We start from the raw sequence: 16594 nt of genomic DNA, 5'->3' as shown, positions 1-16594 counted from the left end.
TTTTGAATTGTGTCTGGAACATTTGGTTATCTTGTACTTTTATCCTTAGTCTCGGTTTATAAATAGTAGGCAGGAATTACCCTCAGAGTGTCAGCTGTGAGATTAGCTCACACCCTATGCAGGAGTTGGACTATTTTTTCCCTCTGCTTGTCCCTGAAGCAACTTTTCAGTTCTCTTTCATAGAACCCTGTTGTCTGGAAGCTTTAACCTGCTCCAGTGGCTTAATAATTCCTTCCCCTGGTAATGGTCTGGCTTTCACATGTCACACATCAGCCATTCCTTCTGTGAGAAATTATGTGATCTAAAAGCTGTAGTCCCTGTCCTTTATGATCACTGGGACCTGGGGAAGCTGTGAAGAGATCTGTAGTCAAAAATGCACAGCTAAGTAAGCATTCACTCAGTTTCGACTTTGTCTACTCTTATGGGAACAACCTGGAGAAGGAGATGGCAACCCACTCCAGTATTCTTGCCTGGGAAATCCCATGGACGGAGGATCCTGGAGGGCTACAGTCTGTGGGGTCACAAGAGAGTCAGACACAGCTTAGCAGCTAAGCAACAGCGACAAATGGGAACAGCAAAGCAGAAAAAGGAATTCGTGCCTTTTAGGCAAATTGAAATATATTTACTTAAAGCTTTGTTTAGATAAGTTAGCTAAAGAGTAATGGAGGGAAGTCTGTGTAATAGAAATGCCAGAAAGAAGAGCTGTAGCCACGACTGGTATGTCAGGACTCTAATCTCTCTGACTAGAAATAAAGGGGGGAGTTTCAAGTTGGTGCTAAAAGTCCTCCAAATGCTAAAATTTCATTATTTTATATCTTTACCTTGTTAACTTACCAACAACTATCATCTGTATGTTTGGGAACTCTATAGTACCAACTCCTGCAGCTTGGCTTTGTATCAGAAATCCTGGGAAACGTTTCAGAAATACAGATTCCTGGACCTCACCCCACATCTGCTGGGTCAGGATCAACTGACTGAGGCCTGGGGATCTGTTTTTTGTCTAAAGTTCCTCAAGCAATTGTGAAAATCCCAGTCTGCCAATGACGGCGGATCTGCATTTAGGAACTAGACACACCTGTGATCAAATGCTGCTGACCTGAATTCATTCATTTCTGAAGCTCTTTCTGGCAGGTACTGTGACTTTCCATTTAACATTAGCCAGATGGCAAGATGAACTTATTCTATTAACCTCATGCACCAACCAGTAATATTTGAAGGCTAGCATCAAACCAGATACCCCATTTCTTTATCTTTCACATCATCCTGTTCTGCTCTACCTACAGAAATAATTCCTGAAATCTTTGATCATTTGAGATACAAAAAGAAAACCAAATAAGGGGGGAAATGGTTAAACATTTGTCCGTTGACTCTTTCTACAATATAGATTAGCAGTTCTTACAGTAGTCACTAAGATAGGTTGACAGATATTTCCTTCACTGGCATTAGTGACCTGTGATTTGTGGGAATCACGGGTTCTGAAGGTTCAAAACCTGGGAAAGTCAGAAAGAAAAAAATTGTAGTCTCACAATAGTTTTTTGTTTTTTGATAATAGTTCAATGGAGTGGGACTGCATTGTAGGTGCCAATTCTTTATTGCGTTTTTTCCTCCACACTCCGTTTATTCTTTAACCTGCTGGAGTATGGCTCCTATCCCCCACTAAAAGCCCATCATTGTTGCCAAAGATGTAACATATTTCACCCCAGTAGGCACTTCCCTTTCCTCCTCTTAGAGAAGCTCTCAGCAGATTTGACACCCTTGACCATTCCCTCCTTGAAACACTCTTTTGGCCTCGTGAGTCCACGTTTTCCTGGTTTTCCTTTCGCTACCTTACAAACCAACCCTCCTCAATCTCCTTTTCTGACTTTTCTTCCATATGACTTCTCAACTTTGGAGTTTCTCAGACTTTTGTTCTTGTGCTTTTTTTTCTCTCTTTAATTTCTTCCTAAGTAATTTTATCCATTCCCTTGGATTTAGTATCATAGCAGTTATTATCTTCATCCCAGATCTGCCTCTGAGCTGCACAGGGTTAATCTCTCTTTGGACATCTTACTGACTTCTCACACTATCCACAGTTGAACTTCAACTCTCCCAGCCCTGATTCCCCTCTTCTTCATCTCATTGCTCTGTATGCAGTTGTTCAAGCCAGAACGTGGGAAAACATTAACCTGCCATCACATCCATTAACAGTGTATACCTAGCTTCGTGATTTTTACCATATCACAATACCACCTGGGCTATTATTTACTTAATTATTTTCGCTTAACCAACTTGTCTCATCCCAAGGAATAATAGTCATCAGTCTGATGTGCTTGTTATATTCTTTCTAATAAAATATTCATATACCTCAAATCATATATACCATCATGTCTGACATGCTTTCAGAAACACATTACATTAACCTCCAAATTACATGGTGAATCTGTCCATATTTCTCTATCTCTACCATTATCACTCAGTCATCTTTCACCTGGGTCACTGGCTGAAACCACCTAACCAGGTTCTTTGCTTGCCTTCTACTCATCCAACGCATTTTCATACAATTGGAAGAGTGATCTTAAAATATAAATTAAATCATGTCACTCCACAGCTTAAAAACCCTTCCAGAAGTTCTTTAAAAAAAAAAACAAAAAAAATAGTGTCTTTGTATTTTTACATATTTTTTGGCAACACTGTGCAGCATGAGGGATCTTAGTTCCCTGACCAGAAATAAACCCAGGCCTTCTGCATTGAGAGTGTGGAATCTGAACCACTGGACCACCAGGGAAGTCCCCAGAAGCTCTTAACACATAAACTCCCATTTTCCTAATCATGTTCCTCAAGACCTTGCAAGATCTAGTCCTTATCTCATTTCTCTAGGGTGAGAGGAAGAATAAAGAAATATATGAATAAAATAAATAGTATATCAGAGGAAATAGGTACAATGAAAAATAAAATAGGGCAAGGAAAGATTAAATAAACCATTTGGGGCTAGGAAGAATTCTTACTTTGGTTGAGCGGTCAGGGCAGGCCTAACAGAAAAAAGACTACATTTGAGCAATAGGTTCAAGTGGGTGTTTGGGCATAGGGCAGTAAGTTCTAAGAAAGTGAGGTGGAAGCAAGCTTGACATAATCGAAAAGCATGAAAGAGCCCAGTGTGGCTCAGAGTCAGTGGACATGGGAGTGTAGTAGCAGATGAGGTCAGCAAGATTTGTAATGGGGCAGAATTCTTTAGGACTCTAGACCATCATAAGGATTTTCAGTTTTCCTCTTTAACAAGATGGGAGAACTTTGGGTTGGATTTTGAGTGAAGGAGTAATATGGTCTGACTTTAGGTTCACTCTAGTTTCTTCGTTGAAAATAGACTGTGGAAAACAGAGGCAGAAACTGAGCATTTTGGCTCTTGCAGTAATCCAAAGAGAAATGATACTGGTATCACCAGAATAGTAAAGTGTGAGACGTGTTCAGATTCAAGATATATCTTGAAAATCGAATTGACAAGATTTGCACATCAGTCAGTGGTTGCTAGAGAGAAAGACAAAGAAAACTAAAACTGTTAAGTATGAGCAGCTGGAAAGACGGTTGTCATTTATGAAGACAGGAACAATTGCCTAAAGAACAGGAGATTTTTGTGGGGAGAGGGAAAATGGGGACATTGGATATTCAGTGTTGGACATTTTTTTAAAATACTTGTTAGAAGTCCAAGTAGAAAATAATGACTATTGTAGTCAGTTGGGTATAACAAACTTGTTCAGGGAAAAGGATCAGGCTCAAGATACAAATTTAGGAGTCCTAGAAAATAAACAGCATTTACTATTTAGTATCATAAGACTGTATGAGATCACCAAGGGAATTAGTGCAGACTATAGATAAAAGAAGTGGTCCAGGGCATTTTGATGTTAAGAGCCAAGGAGTTGAGTAGGAACTAGCTGAAGAGACTGAGAAGGGCCAGTGAAATAAAAAGCAAGCAATGTGGGGGGAGGGGGGAGGGGAAAAAAAAAAAAAAAGCAAGCAATGTGAAGTGAAGTGTTTTTAGGGGATGGAAGTGATCAACTGAGTCATAATGCTGATAGCTCTCAAGTACTGTGATCACCTAGAATTAACATTTGTACTTCTTGATGTATTTCAAGGCCATCAGTGACCTTGACAAGAGTAGTCACTGGAATGAGAAGGGCAAAAATCTTACTGGGCTCAAAGAGAGGAATTAGAAGCAGGGAACATAGACAAGTCTTGCAAAGGTTTTCACAGATGCTTAGTATGAAAGTGAAAGTGTTTGTGACCCCAGGAACTGATGCTTAGTATGGTTCTGCCTAAAACAACACAGGGATGTTTCTTAAGGAAGTTTCAGATTGTTATGATTTTTAACTGTATTGATTATTTTCTATTTTTTTCTGCATTAATTGAAATGGGCCTAAAATATATTTCCTTTATTTGTGATTACATTGATAGATTTTTCTAGTGTTGAACCATCCTTTCACTCTGAAGATAAACCTTATTGGTCACATAGGATTTTATTATCACTATTGTTTCTGTTTTGTGTTTTTTTTTAAATACATTGATCTTTTAGAGTTTTTTCAATCCATATTTTATAGTAAGATTGATTTTTAATTGTCTGATATTGTCACTGTCTTGTTTTAGTGTCAGGGTTATATTAGCCTGATGAAATTAATAGCATGGTTGTATATAGTTGGCCTTTTTTCCCCCATAAACAGTTAATATATGAGATGATCTGTTTCTTGAGGATTTGAGAAAGCTACCCTTGAACTTACCTGGGTTTTGTGTCTCTTTTATAAAGGGACACTTAATTATCAATTTCTTTGCTGGTTATTGGCTTATACAGCTCTTCTGTCATTTGAATCAGTTTTGCTAATTTATTTTCTGGAAAATTATCCATTTTATCATATTTTCAGATGTATTAGCATAAAGAACTTTATTGTAATTTTTTAAAATCTTTGTTATACCTGTAATTATGCCATCTTTTTCATTTCTAATATTTTTGTCTTTTTAGGTCAAGTTTTATACATGTCTTTCTTCTTATTTAGTCGCTAAGTTGTGTCCGATTCTTTGCACTTTGGACTGCAGCACTCCAGGCCTCTTTGTCCTGGGCCTCCCTGTCCAGGCCTCCAATCTCTCTAAGTACATTTTTAAAAGAACCAACTTTTTCTGTTTTGTTGGTCCTTTCTTTAGTTTCTTTATCAATTTCATTGAAACAAATTAAATTTATTTCCTTTCTTCTACTTACTTTAGGTTTACTCTTCTCTTTTTCTGTCTTAAATTGAAATTCTCCATATTGAGTTATTTCAGGGGACTCATAATGTCAGCTTGTCCCACTGTTCATATGCTAAGCTTAATAATTTCAATAAAGGTGATAATTGCTAGTTCTCTCCATTGTTAAGGGGCCATTATTCCCTTTGCAATTACTAAATAGAATGTAGGGTAATACTTTGTGCAAATATTTTATTACCCAATATCATTTCACCTAATGAGTTTAATAACCATGGATGATCTTTACCCTAATCACTTCTTTCAGTGGGGGTTGCTAATGTTTTTCTATTTCTGTTATTCTTTCTATATTTATTAGCTAGTATTATTCTGTAAAAAAAGTTTTCCCCCTTTTTTGTAGTCTTTTTATTTTTTTATTTTAGTTTGGTGTGTGTTTTGTTTTTTTTTATTTCTTTTTAACTTATTACGAGTTTTTAGTTTAAAGTAATCAATTACAGTCATTATTATTTTGGATGCTCAAATTGCCCTAAATGTGGCTACTAGGAACCCCCTCAAACTGGCCCTTGTGTTCTTTTCACACATCTCCATAAACCTTTGAAAACTTCTTGCTTTCTAACACAAAATGTCCTAGGCCTCCTTTTTACTCTCCCTGTCCCAGACTTGGAATTAGCCATTTATTAATGACACCATCTTTACTCAGAGCTGCCCAGTGTTCTTCTGTTGTGTGATTTTTCTGTCTTTAGAGTTCAATGATGTTGCTCAAATAAAGTTTACATATTCTATTTTTCTATCTTAAGAGTTTACATTATTAAAATGGTTTTGTAGTAGGCCACCCAGAAGATGAGGAAGACTGGTTCTTTTTTCCATTAATAAAGTAACACTGTACATGTAAGCTCTTCAAATTTAAAGTTAAAGCTCTCCTCATCTCAGCTCCATTAGGCAGTTTATGCCCTTAAAACCAATGAACTATTAATGTGTTAAGATACTTGGCTAAAATCGACAGGTTTAGCTGCATACCCTAATGATAATGATAATGCTAGCTAGCATTGAAATGAAAGCTTGGAACATCCAGTGAGTATTGTTGAGGACAGAACTTAAACCAAAACCAACTTGGAGTACTTTGTGAATACTATGTAAAATCTCAGTCTCCCTGGGAGTATTTCCTTTTGAGGAATCATTTACAAAACGCTTGAACTCTACTTCTACTTTATTAAGGTAGTTCAAAATCCTGTTGATTTCAGTGTTATTTTGGCTCAGATAAACTCAGTTTATTTGGATTTGTGACACAGAAAAAAAGTTAAGACCGTAAAGTAAGTATAGGAGGATAGGTACTGGGCCAGCCCTGTTGCCTTTAGTCCTGCATTAGCCTCGGCTCTCAATAAGAAAGAACCAGCGCTGAAAAGTGGCAGAGCCCAGCTCCTGGTTTGGAATGTGCTAGGGGCTGCAAGGTAGTAGAAAGAGGTACTCTCTTTGTAGCTCTCCTGACTAATTCTAATAGGAATTAACAGAACAGATAAGCATATATCCGGAAATAAAAAGTCAGCTCCTATCACTAAGTTATAGTTTCAAGATAGATTTCTAGTGATCTGTTTCATGCTTTAGGTGATAATAGGAAATTATTGGTATAGATATTTTGCCTCACTAAAGATCAACATTAGATTTTGTAGAGATACTTTAAAAAAAATAAGGTAAACATATGAGCCTCTAGTATTTGCACTTGTTACTCGAGCACATTATTATTGAAGTAGAGAGTAAATGACTAGTGTAATGACCACTATAGCTAATGTGAATCTAATCCAATGATAAAGCATCCCAAAAAGTCTTAAAGCTTTGTGAAAATGATTAATTTTCCATTTAATTTGCTTTGGTGATTTTTCTATTTTATTCTTGTGTTTAATTTTAGATTATAAACTCATTGTGATATAGACTATATCAGTTACATTCTCTACACTGTTGGTCAAGTATCATGGACACACTTGTGCAGTACATATTAACCAGCTGTTGGAGGTCCTTACCAAAGGCTTAGTGCCCTCTGGCGCAAATCACTGTACAGTTGTCATCTTTGGCAGAAAGGTGATTGAAAATCTTGACTAGAATTCTTTTCCTTAAGCAAGGCAAACTCATGGTGTATTGAATTATTGAACCCTTTTTTTAATTTGAGAACTGAGATTTTTGCCTTACCCAAATGTTAATAATTCACATGGTATTTATGTGCTCAGCAGATATCAACTTAAGTTTTTAGCTTATTAGGGACTCCTAATAAGACATGGCAATGGCAGCCCACTCCAGTACTCTTGCCTGGAAAATCCCATGGACGGAGGAGCCTGGTAGGCTGCAGTCCATGGTGTCGCTAGGAGTCAGACTTGACTTCACTTTCACTTTCATGCGTTGGAGAAGGAAATGGCAACCCACTCCAGTGTTCTTGCCTGGAGAATCCCAGGGACGGAGGAGCCTGGTGGGCTGCCGTCTATGGGGTCACACAGAGTCGGACACGACTGAAGTGTCCTAGCAGCAGCAGCAGCAGCAATAAGACATGGAGTGCTTTATTTAGCTTTCACCTGTATCTCTTCTCACTAATTTTCCATTATTTTTCCTTATTCTTCCTTTTTTAAGATGAATATATTATTTCTTATCTCAAAAGAGAAGTTCTGTTTTATAAAGCCTTAATTCACCATTTGATCTGATAAACAGTTCTGTTTGGAGGATTCCTTATCCCCACAAGAGAAGAAAATTATGGCCAGTGAAGATAGAAAGTAACAAAAACTTCTTATCATGACTCTTGCTGTGAATAAAATAATAATGAACATTTATTGATGTTAATGTCTTCCTCTGCCTTTGACATTTTTCTCATTTTAGGAGGGGTTTTAGTACTTTATAAAATTCAGCAGACTTCTATTTCTCACACCTGGCTATTAAATGTGTTTAAGTGTTCACAGGATTTCATGTATTGCTTTCCCATAGTATTTCTGAACACTCCTCAGCACTTCTTAGTACCTCTGCCTCTCAAGGACTTACACATTTAAATTAATGTGTGCATGTGCGCTCAGTCATGTCCAACTCTGCGATCCCATGGACTGTAGCCAGCCAGGCTCCTCTGTCTATGGAATTTCCCAGGCAAGAATACTGGAGTAGGTTGCCATTTCCTTCTGTAGTCATTAATTATCAACCTCATTTTCTTTCTTTACATTTTTAAATGAAAAAGAGGAAATGACTTATTAAACTTATGAAACAATATTTAAGATCTGTGAAATGCAGTTTATTTCATAGGTATACATCTAATGTATAGTATTTGTATGAGAAGGAAATAAGAATTATCTTTAAAAGGTGAAAGTTTTTTTTTCCTAATTGAAATATTATGATCATACTGATAAAACTTTTTTCCAGAATTTTCTGTCTAGTAAACAGGAAAACGAAAAACCCCTTTCAGAAAACATGGATGCGTTTGAAAAAGTGAGAGCAAAATTAGAAACACAGCCACAAGAAGAATACGAAATCATCAATGCAGAGGTAAGATATCTTATCTCTATTTTTTTAAACCTTATATTACCAGTTGGGATACAAATGAAATACCTAATTTTTTTTTAATCAATACCTTATGATTTATAATTTTTATGATTTATAAACATAAGCCCACATCCAAATTAGACTGATTTTGGCCTTTAATATATGCTGAAAAACTTAAAGAACAAAGAATAAGCTAAGTATGATCCTTTAAATAAATTGTAAAGATCAAAGCCAAGATGAATTTCCAAGCGTATTATATTAATTTTGGTTTTTGGAAACAACCAATTCACTTCTAAATTTTTTAAAATAATTCCAGTGAGAAGTTCAAGTGAAACTAAGTCAGTGCTTCATTATTTGAAAAGTATTTGATTGTTCTAGCTATACTTTTTTTTAATTAAAAGAAAATTCACTTTGAACAGTTTAATACCATGAAAGCCAAGTATTTGCTTGACCATTTTGTGTTTACCACACTCATAAATACTCAGTTGAAACTAACATACACATTGAAATTTTTTTTTGAAAAATTTTTTGATAAGAATGGAAAACAGAACCACAGCTTATGAGTGAAAATTGCATACATAGTAGAATGAAAATAGCAATATAGTCCATGGAGCCACAGAGAACCTGACATGACTTAGCGGCTGAACAACAAAGAATCAGGAATTCCAGATTCAAATCACACCATTAACTAGCAGGTAGTAAATGTCTTAAGCTACCTAATATCATATCAGTCAATCACTTGCATTTAATATGTAGGAATTAGACAAGAGCATGATTCATGTATTGGTAATGGTCTTTCTGTCTCTCAAATTGCCTTTATCTGTCACCTCTACAGAGGGTAAGATGCTTTGTGTAAAATAAGATCAAACCTTGAACAGTTGGCAATGACAGCATATTTTAGAGGAAAGAATCTCAGAAAGGTATTGACTGGGTTTTCAGGCTAGTCTTGGTTTTCGCATCTGCATAATTTTTGTTTATCTTAACAATGCCACTTGATCTCTGTTAATTGTCAGAAGTTCCAAAAATAAAGCTAACGTGGTTCATACATTCATGAGAACTGAGATAGGTTTTTTTTTGTCTTCTCTTTGTTGTTTCTTTCATTTATGTATTAGAAATGCCTCCAATGACTGTAAACATATGGAAACTATATCTTAATCACTATATTGTATATTTTTATCCACTTAATATTTTTTCTATGTTCATTCATAGACTTTAACAGGTCTGCTTTTATATAAAAGATCTCATTTCTTCATCTTGAATAGTCAGACCATTAAACAGTTAATTAAATTGTGTTTAAACTAGTGGATAAATTATTGTCATTATTAAATAAACCATTTGTTTCTTTACATTGTCAGATTAAACATGGTGGTTTCGTTTATTATCAAGAGGGCTGCTGCTTGGTTCGTTCCAAAGATGAAGAAGGTACCATACAGTTTTCGTTTTTAAGTAACACTTGATTTTTCCGATTTCACATTTTTCTTGAGAAATTTGGTATTGATTTTTTAAATTTGTATTTTCTGTTGCAGTATAGTTGATTTACAGTTATTAGTCTCACATGTACTGTAAAGTGATTCAGTTACACACATACATATATCCATTCTTCAGGTTCTTTTCCCATATAGGTTATTACAACATGTTCAGTAGAGTTTCCTGTGCTATACATTAGGTCCTTGTTGATTCTCTGTTTTATATATGGTAGTGTATATATGTTAATCCCAAACTCCTAATTTATCCCCCCTCCCTACATTTCCGGTTTGGTATCATAAGTTTGTTGTCCAAGTCTGTGAGTGTGTTTATCTTTTGCAAATAAGTTTCTTTGTATCATTTTTTTTTAGATTCCACATGTTAAGTGATATCATATGAAACTTGTCTTTCTCCGTCTGACTTACTTAGTATGACAGTCTCTAGGTTCATCCGTGTTGCTGCAAATGGCATTGTGTCATTCTTTTTGATGGCCGAGTAATATTCCATTGTGATCTATATCTGTACATCTTTATCCATTCCTCTGTCACTGGTCATTTAGGTTGCTTCAAGTCTTGGCTATTATAAAGAGCGCTGCAGTGAACACTGGGGTTCATGTATCTTTTTGAATTACGGTTTTCTCTGGATATATGCCCAAGGGGATTGCTGGATCATATGGTAGTTCTGTTTTTTGTTTTTTAAGGAACCTCCATACTGTTTTCTGTAGTGGTTGTACCAATTTACATTCCCATGACAGTTTAGGAGGGTTCCTTTTTCTCCTCACACCTTCCAGCATTTATTGTTTGTTCAGACCCCCACTGGCCTTCAAAGCCAAATGCTCTGGAGGCTCCTTCCAACGCCAAACCCTCAGGCTGGGGAGCCTGCCATGGGACTCGGAACTCTCACTCCTGTGGGAGAGCCTTTGTGATATAATTATTTTTCCAGTTTGTGGCTTGCCCACCCAATGGGTGGGATTTGATTATATCATGAAAGCGTTCCCCCACCCCCACCCCCGACTGTCTCATTGTAGCTTCTTCTTTGTCTGGATGTAAAGTGTGTTTTTTTGATAGGTTCCAGTCTTTTTGGTCAGTGGTTGTTCAACAGTTAGTTGTGATTTTGGTGTTTTTGTGAGAGGAAGTGAACTCAAGTCCTTCTGCTACTCCACCTTGTAGGAAATTGAGGGCTGCTTTTAGTTTGTATGCTTGCTGCCTCTGTCCTCAACATGTGGCCATTATCCCCTTGATATGGGGTGTGCTGGTGCGGCGGTCCATGTGTACTCCCAGGACAGAAGGGCCAGGGATCAGTACCTGCTCACCCACTGGACATGCTGCCTAAAAGGCTGGTATCGATTTTCAAAGGTATAAAAAAATAGGTTTTGATTATTGATTTTTATCTTCATTTTAAATGACTAGCTTTTAATATCTGTGTTTGCCTAAGCTAGAATTAATACTTACACTCAGAAGCTTTGGCAGAGGGAATGGAGGTGAGAACCAGCATTTTTTGAGCATCTACCAAATCCCAGTTACTATGCTAGGCACAACATAGATTACTTAGTGTCACTTACAGTTTCTTACTTTTCTAGGTTCTATATGGTCTATAAATATTAGACTAACTGTATCAAGTAACATCACATAGGCTGATGCATAGAATAATACTGAATAGGATATTGTAATATTAAATAACAAATGCCATTTTCTACACACATCAAGCTACTGTCAATGCTGAAGGAAGCCAAAATGTAGCATCTTCCAGAAGGGGGATGCTACTCTAAAACACTGAAATACACTTTAAAAAAAATTGTAAGTATATCTTATGGAATTATCTCCTCTACTTTTTTCTTTATGCAGCAGACAGTGATAACTATGAAGTTTTGTTCAATTTGGAGGAACTTAAATTAGAGCAGCCCTTCATTGACTGTATCAGAGTTGCTCCTGATGAAAAATATGTAGCTGCCAAGATAAGAACTGAGGATTCCGAATCATCTACTTGTATAGTTGTGAAGCTCAGTGATCAGCCTGTAATGGAAGCTTCTTTCCCAAATGTGTCTAGTTTTGGTAAGACACCAACTAAAACATTGAAAAGACAACAGCAAGAGAATTGTCTACACTTTTGAAACATTTTTATTTGCCCACATGAATGAATCAGAAGATGAATGCCTGATCTGTTTATCCCTGTGAACTCCGTACCTTCCTCTGTGCCTCTTAACCAAGAGACCTTCCCTTCTTTAATTAAACATCCAAATTCATGTCCATGTTTTTAAAAGTATTATAATCAGAGTCTAGGTTGCACAGTATATGTTAATGTATCGGTAATATATATCAGTGCATGCCTGCTAAGTCACTTCAGTCATGTCCGACTCTTTGCAACCCTGTAGACTGTAGCCCACCAGGCTCCTTATCAGTAATAATATTCTTTGCTATTACTTAGAGTACATGTTTGCATATAAATTACATCATAATATTTTATTCAACTTTAGGCTGGGGTATGATTTTTTTAATTTCACATCATCTTGTCCAGCCATTTTAGCAGATTGCCATGGGGTCTCTACCAAGAACTCTGGAACAAGATGAATTAACTTTTTGTTTGTTTGTGTTTTCCACCACACAGCTTGCAAGATCTTAGTTCCCTGACTAGGGATTGAACCACTCCCTGGCAGTGAAAGCACCGAGTCCTAATCACTGAATGACCAGGGAATTCCCTGAACTAACTTATTCATCAATAAAGTTATGATATTTTTACCAATAAAACCAACTTTAAATTTTATCATTTATTGTTGAGTGATTATATATGTGTGTGTGTGTGTCTTACACATACTTTATCCTCCCTTTCATTTTCTGCCATAAATTTCCCCATTGTTTAATAAAGAAATGTTTTTACAATGAATTAAAATTATATCCTATCAAATTTTTTCTAAGACATACCTCTTGTACATTTTAACCTCTAAAATCAGAATGCATCTTATACAATGATGTCTTTTAGTCACTGTCAGCCAGGTGGCAGTCATGATGTAATTGTATGAATACTTTAATTTACAGCTTCTGGTAGGATCTAGGAAACACCAGCATGTGACTGATTCATGTTGTTGTACAGCAGAAACCAACACAAAATTATAAAGCAATTTTCCACCAATTAAAAAATAAGTTATTTTTTTTAAAAGCTTAGTTTGAGATAAACTGTCACTTGAAAACATACAAAAACATTTAGGCATGAGAGGAAGTGATCCAGTATTCCTGCAAACTTAAATATGGGCTTCCCAGGTGTCTCAGATGGTAAAGAAACCACCTGCCATGCGAGAGACCTGGGTTTGATCCCTGGGTTGGGAAGATCCCCTGGAGGAGGACAGGAAAACCCACTCTAGTATTCTTGCCTGGAGAATCCCATGGACAGAGGAGCCTGGTGGGCTGTAATCCATGGGGTTACAAAGAGTCGGACACGACCAAGCGTCTAAGTACAAGAGCATGAAATTTAAACAATCATCTGCTGAAAGCAGATGTGACTTTACCAAAGTCTTCCCTAAATATTGAATGTTCAACTCTTATTTAGAAAGTTGAGTACCTTGAAACTGATAACTACAAAAACTTAGAATTGATGTAGTAGTATCTTTGGAAATAAAAGGGTTAGATATAATCAAATCTGTGTTAGATTTAGATTGCCAGAGATAAACTTACACATCTCTTCTGTTTGACACTCAGAATGCACTGTGCCTTTTTTTTTTTTTAACTGTAAATAGGTGGCTATATATAATTCTTTAATTATTTTCTTTTAGAATGGGTAAAGGATGAAGAAGACGAAGATGTTTTATTCTACACCTTCCAGAGGAACCTTCGCTGTCATGATGTATATCGAGCCACTTTTGGTGATAACAAACGTAATGAACGTTTTTACACAGAAAAAGACCCAAGGTACTAGAACAATTCAATTAAGTCTTTATCTTCAGCGTATTTTTCTGGTTATCTAAAGTGCTGCTCTTGGTTGACTTAAAACATTGATTTTGGCTGGAATCAGATGTAATAAGGCTAAGGTGAGCATAGCATTCTTTTATAAGTGATTTAAATTCAAAATTGGAAACTAGTTATATTCAAACCTCAGAGTGAACACAGATATATCATTAGACTGTAGGTGCTGAATTACTAACATGCTCTCTACTGACATGAGAAGAGTTCTTAGTTTAACACTTAAATAGCATTGTCATGCAGCACTTATGAATCTCTTAGGTCATAACTAGATTAACCATATCAGTTACACAGAATTCGCTATTTATTTTATGTAGATTATCTAAAATTTAAATTGCTTTGCTTTGAGCCATGATATACTTTGGTCTTTAAATTTTACTTTCCCCAGTAATCTGGTAATTCCTCCTTAAAGCTAATTCTTTTTGCTTCAGGACGTACGCCTCATATTACCACTTAACCAGGCTGGAGAGGACATGATAATAAATTTATCTGGTAAAATTCCTTAACTCTTACCCAGATGTACTTTTCCAAATGATTTATAAGAAACTATTTCTTAACATCAGGGTCCTGTCACCTTATACATCATTTAACAGTATGATTTGGACAATGTCTGAACAGATTTTGCAAGAGAAAAAAAGTGAGCTTTAAAAAACAATCTGTGATTGTAAAATTGATACCCCAAACAAGAAAATTAACCCTTCACTTAATAAAATCTCAGACCTGACAAGGACCTTAAAGAAAATATTGTACAACCCCAAGTTCATATAAAGAACTTGAGGTCTGGAGAAATTATTCCAGCCCATAGAACTAACATTCTTGATCCAGTAACACTATCATTATGCACTTGATTCTGATGAGGATTCTATTAATGAGAATTTACTACAACTATTCCTACAATCCCACTATTTTATGTGTCATTTGTCAAGATTGTCTTTTGGAAATGACAGTTTAAGCTAGTAATTTATTACATTATACCAATGACTTATGATTATAGACTATTTTCTGTCTTGCAACTAAAACTTACCATCTATCTTTATATTTCTTAGTATTTTCAGTATGAATTACTTTCATAATAAGGAAATGTAGACGCAATATTTAAAGGCATCCAGTGTGTCGATATGAATTAGTATAATGCTCTTGGGGTGGTCTTTGATTTATCGAGTCATAAAAATACTCTTAATCATTAAAATAGTATTTCTATTACTAGGAATTTATCCTAAGGAAATAATTATAAAAGTTATGGAGAAGGAAACTATCTTCATGATATGTTCCCTTTTACATTTATTACAATGAAATAGCTAAGTTTTTAAGAATTATGATAATTCAACTTAATAATATATTAGGAAGCCATTAAAAATAATTATTATAAACTGTATAACTAATGTGGGGAAAGATGATAATATGTGTAGTAGGAAATGCAGAATCCAAAATTGCATCTGTATTTTAATTACATCTATTTAAAGACATGTATAAAATACAAATAAGCCCTGGAAGGAAAAATAGAAAAACTAAAATTTAAAAAATGTGTTAGTTTCATGAGATTGTGAGGGTTTTTCTTCCTGTTGTTTGTTTTGTTGTAAAAACTGGGAGAGTAGGACAAAAGGATATCCAACATGCATTCAGAGGAAAAACAAAGAAAACTGTCTCTTTTCTTCCCTACAATTACATATCTTCTCCAGGAAGTTTATTTCCTCTCCTCAGCAAAAACTCCTGTAATCTATTAGTGTGATTGAGTGTTAAATGATATCTGTAGTTTACCTTGAAATGCATTTTTTTAAAAAGGTGGATTGAAAGATGTATAAATATGTGATAAAGGAAATACAGCAAAATGTTAGCAGGTATAGAATCTTAGTGGTGGGTTTTGAAAAATATTCATAATAAAATGTTAGAGAAAAATTATTTTGAATGCCTTTGAGGAGAAATTGAGAAAAAATAATAGCCAGTTTTTACAAGCAGTATTTCACTAAGGAGTTTTTCTTTTCTGTGTGCATTAGAAATTAATATATATACTCAATACCAGTGAGAAATGTCATTAGCAATGATATCTTACATTTGAAATTTATTGGATTTTCCTCTCTCTCTTTCCCTCTCTCTTTTTTCTGTGTAGTTTTTTTGTCTTCCTTTATCTTACAAAAGACAGTCGTTTTCTCACCATGAATATCATGAGCAAGACCACTTCTGAGGTGTGGTTAATAGATGGCCTGAGCCCTTGGGACCCACCAGTACTTATCCAGAAGCGAATCCATGGGGTCCTTTACTATGTAGAACATAGAGATGATGAGTTATACATTCTCACTAATGTTGGCGAGCCTACAGAATTCAAGGTAAATCCTGTATTTTCCTGGTCCCCATTTAGGCTGTTAGGAAGTGTTACAGTAACATCAACATTTCTTGCTCTGAGAGTTTATTGTTTCGTAAGCTTTGGGTCATTTAAAACTGATGCTACCTTCCTATGTATAACCAATCCCATTTCTCTT

General features: G+C 35.6%; 1 protein-coding gene across 4 annotated transcripts in view; it reads left to right on the top strand.

Moving 5' to 3' along the window:
* The window catches only part of PREPL (prolyl endopeptidase like), a 38670-nt gene that overhangs the window by 3669 nt on the left and 18407 nt on the right, over positions 1-16594 (top strand). For 2 of the 4 annotated variants that reach the window (XM_043468458.1, XM_043468460.1), the window contains 5 exons: positions 8584-8706; positions 10059-10125; positions 12012-12218; positions 13931-14066; positions 16225-16441. In XM_043468458.1, coding sequence (XP_043324393.1) covers positions 8584-8706; positions 10059-10125; positions 12012-12218; positions 13931-14066; positions 16225-16441 — 750 coding nt within the window. Of the gene's footprint in view, positions 1-7102; positions 7273-8583; positions 8707-10058; positions 10126-12011; positions 12219-13930; positions 14067-16224; positions 16442-16594 lie in introns of all 4 variants that reach the window. The other 2 variants (XM_043468461.1, XM_043468459.1) reach the window with 2 other exon arrangements.

The sequence above is a fragment of the Cervus canadensis genome, chromosome 5 (genome assembly GCF_019320065.1).
Source record: "Cervus canadensis isolate Bull #8, Minnesota chromosome 5, ASM1932006v1, whole genome shotgun sequence".
NCBI lineage: Eukaryota > Metazoa > Chordata > Mammalia > Artiodactyla > Cervidae > Cervus > Cervus canadensis.
The sequence above is the reverse complement of the archived record's forward strand: the minus strand, read 5'-3'. Positions and strand labels throughout refer to the sequence as shown.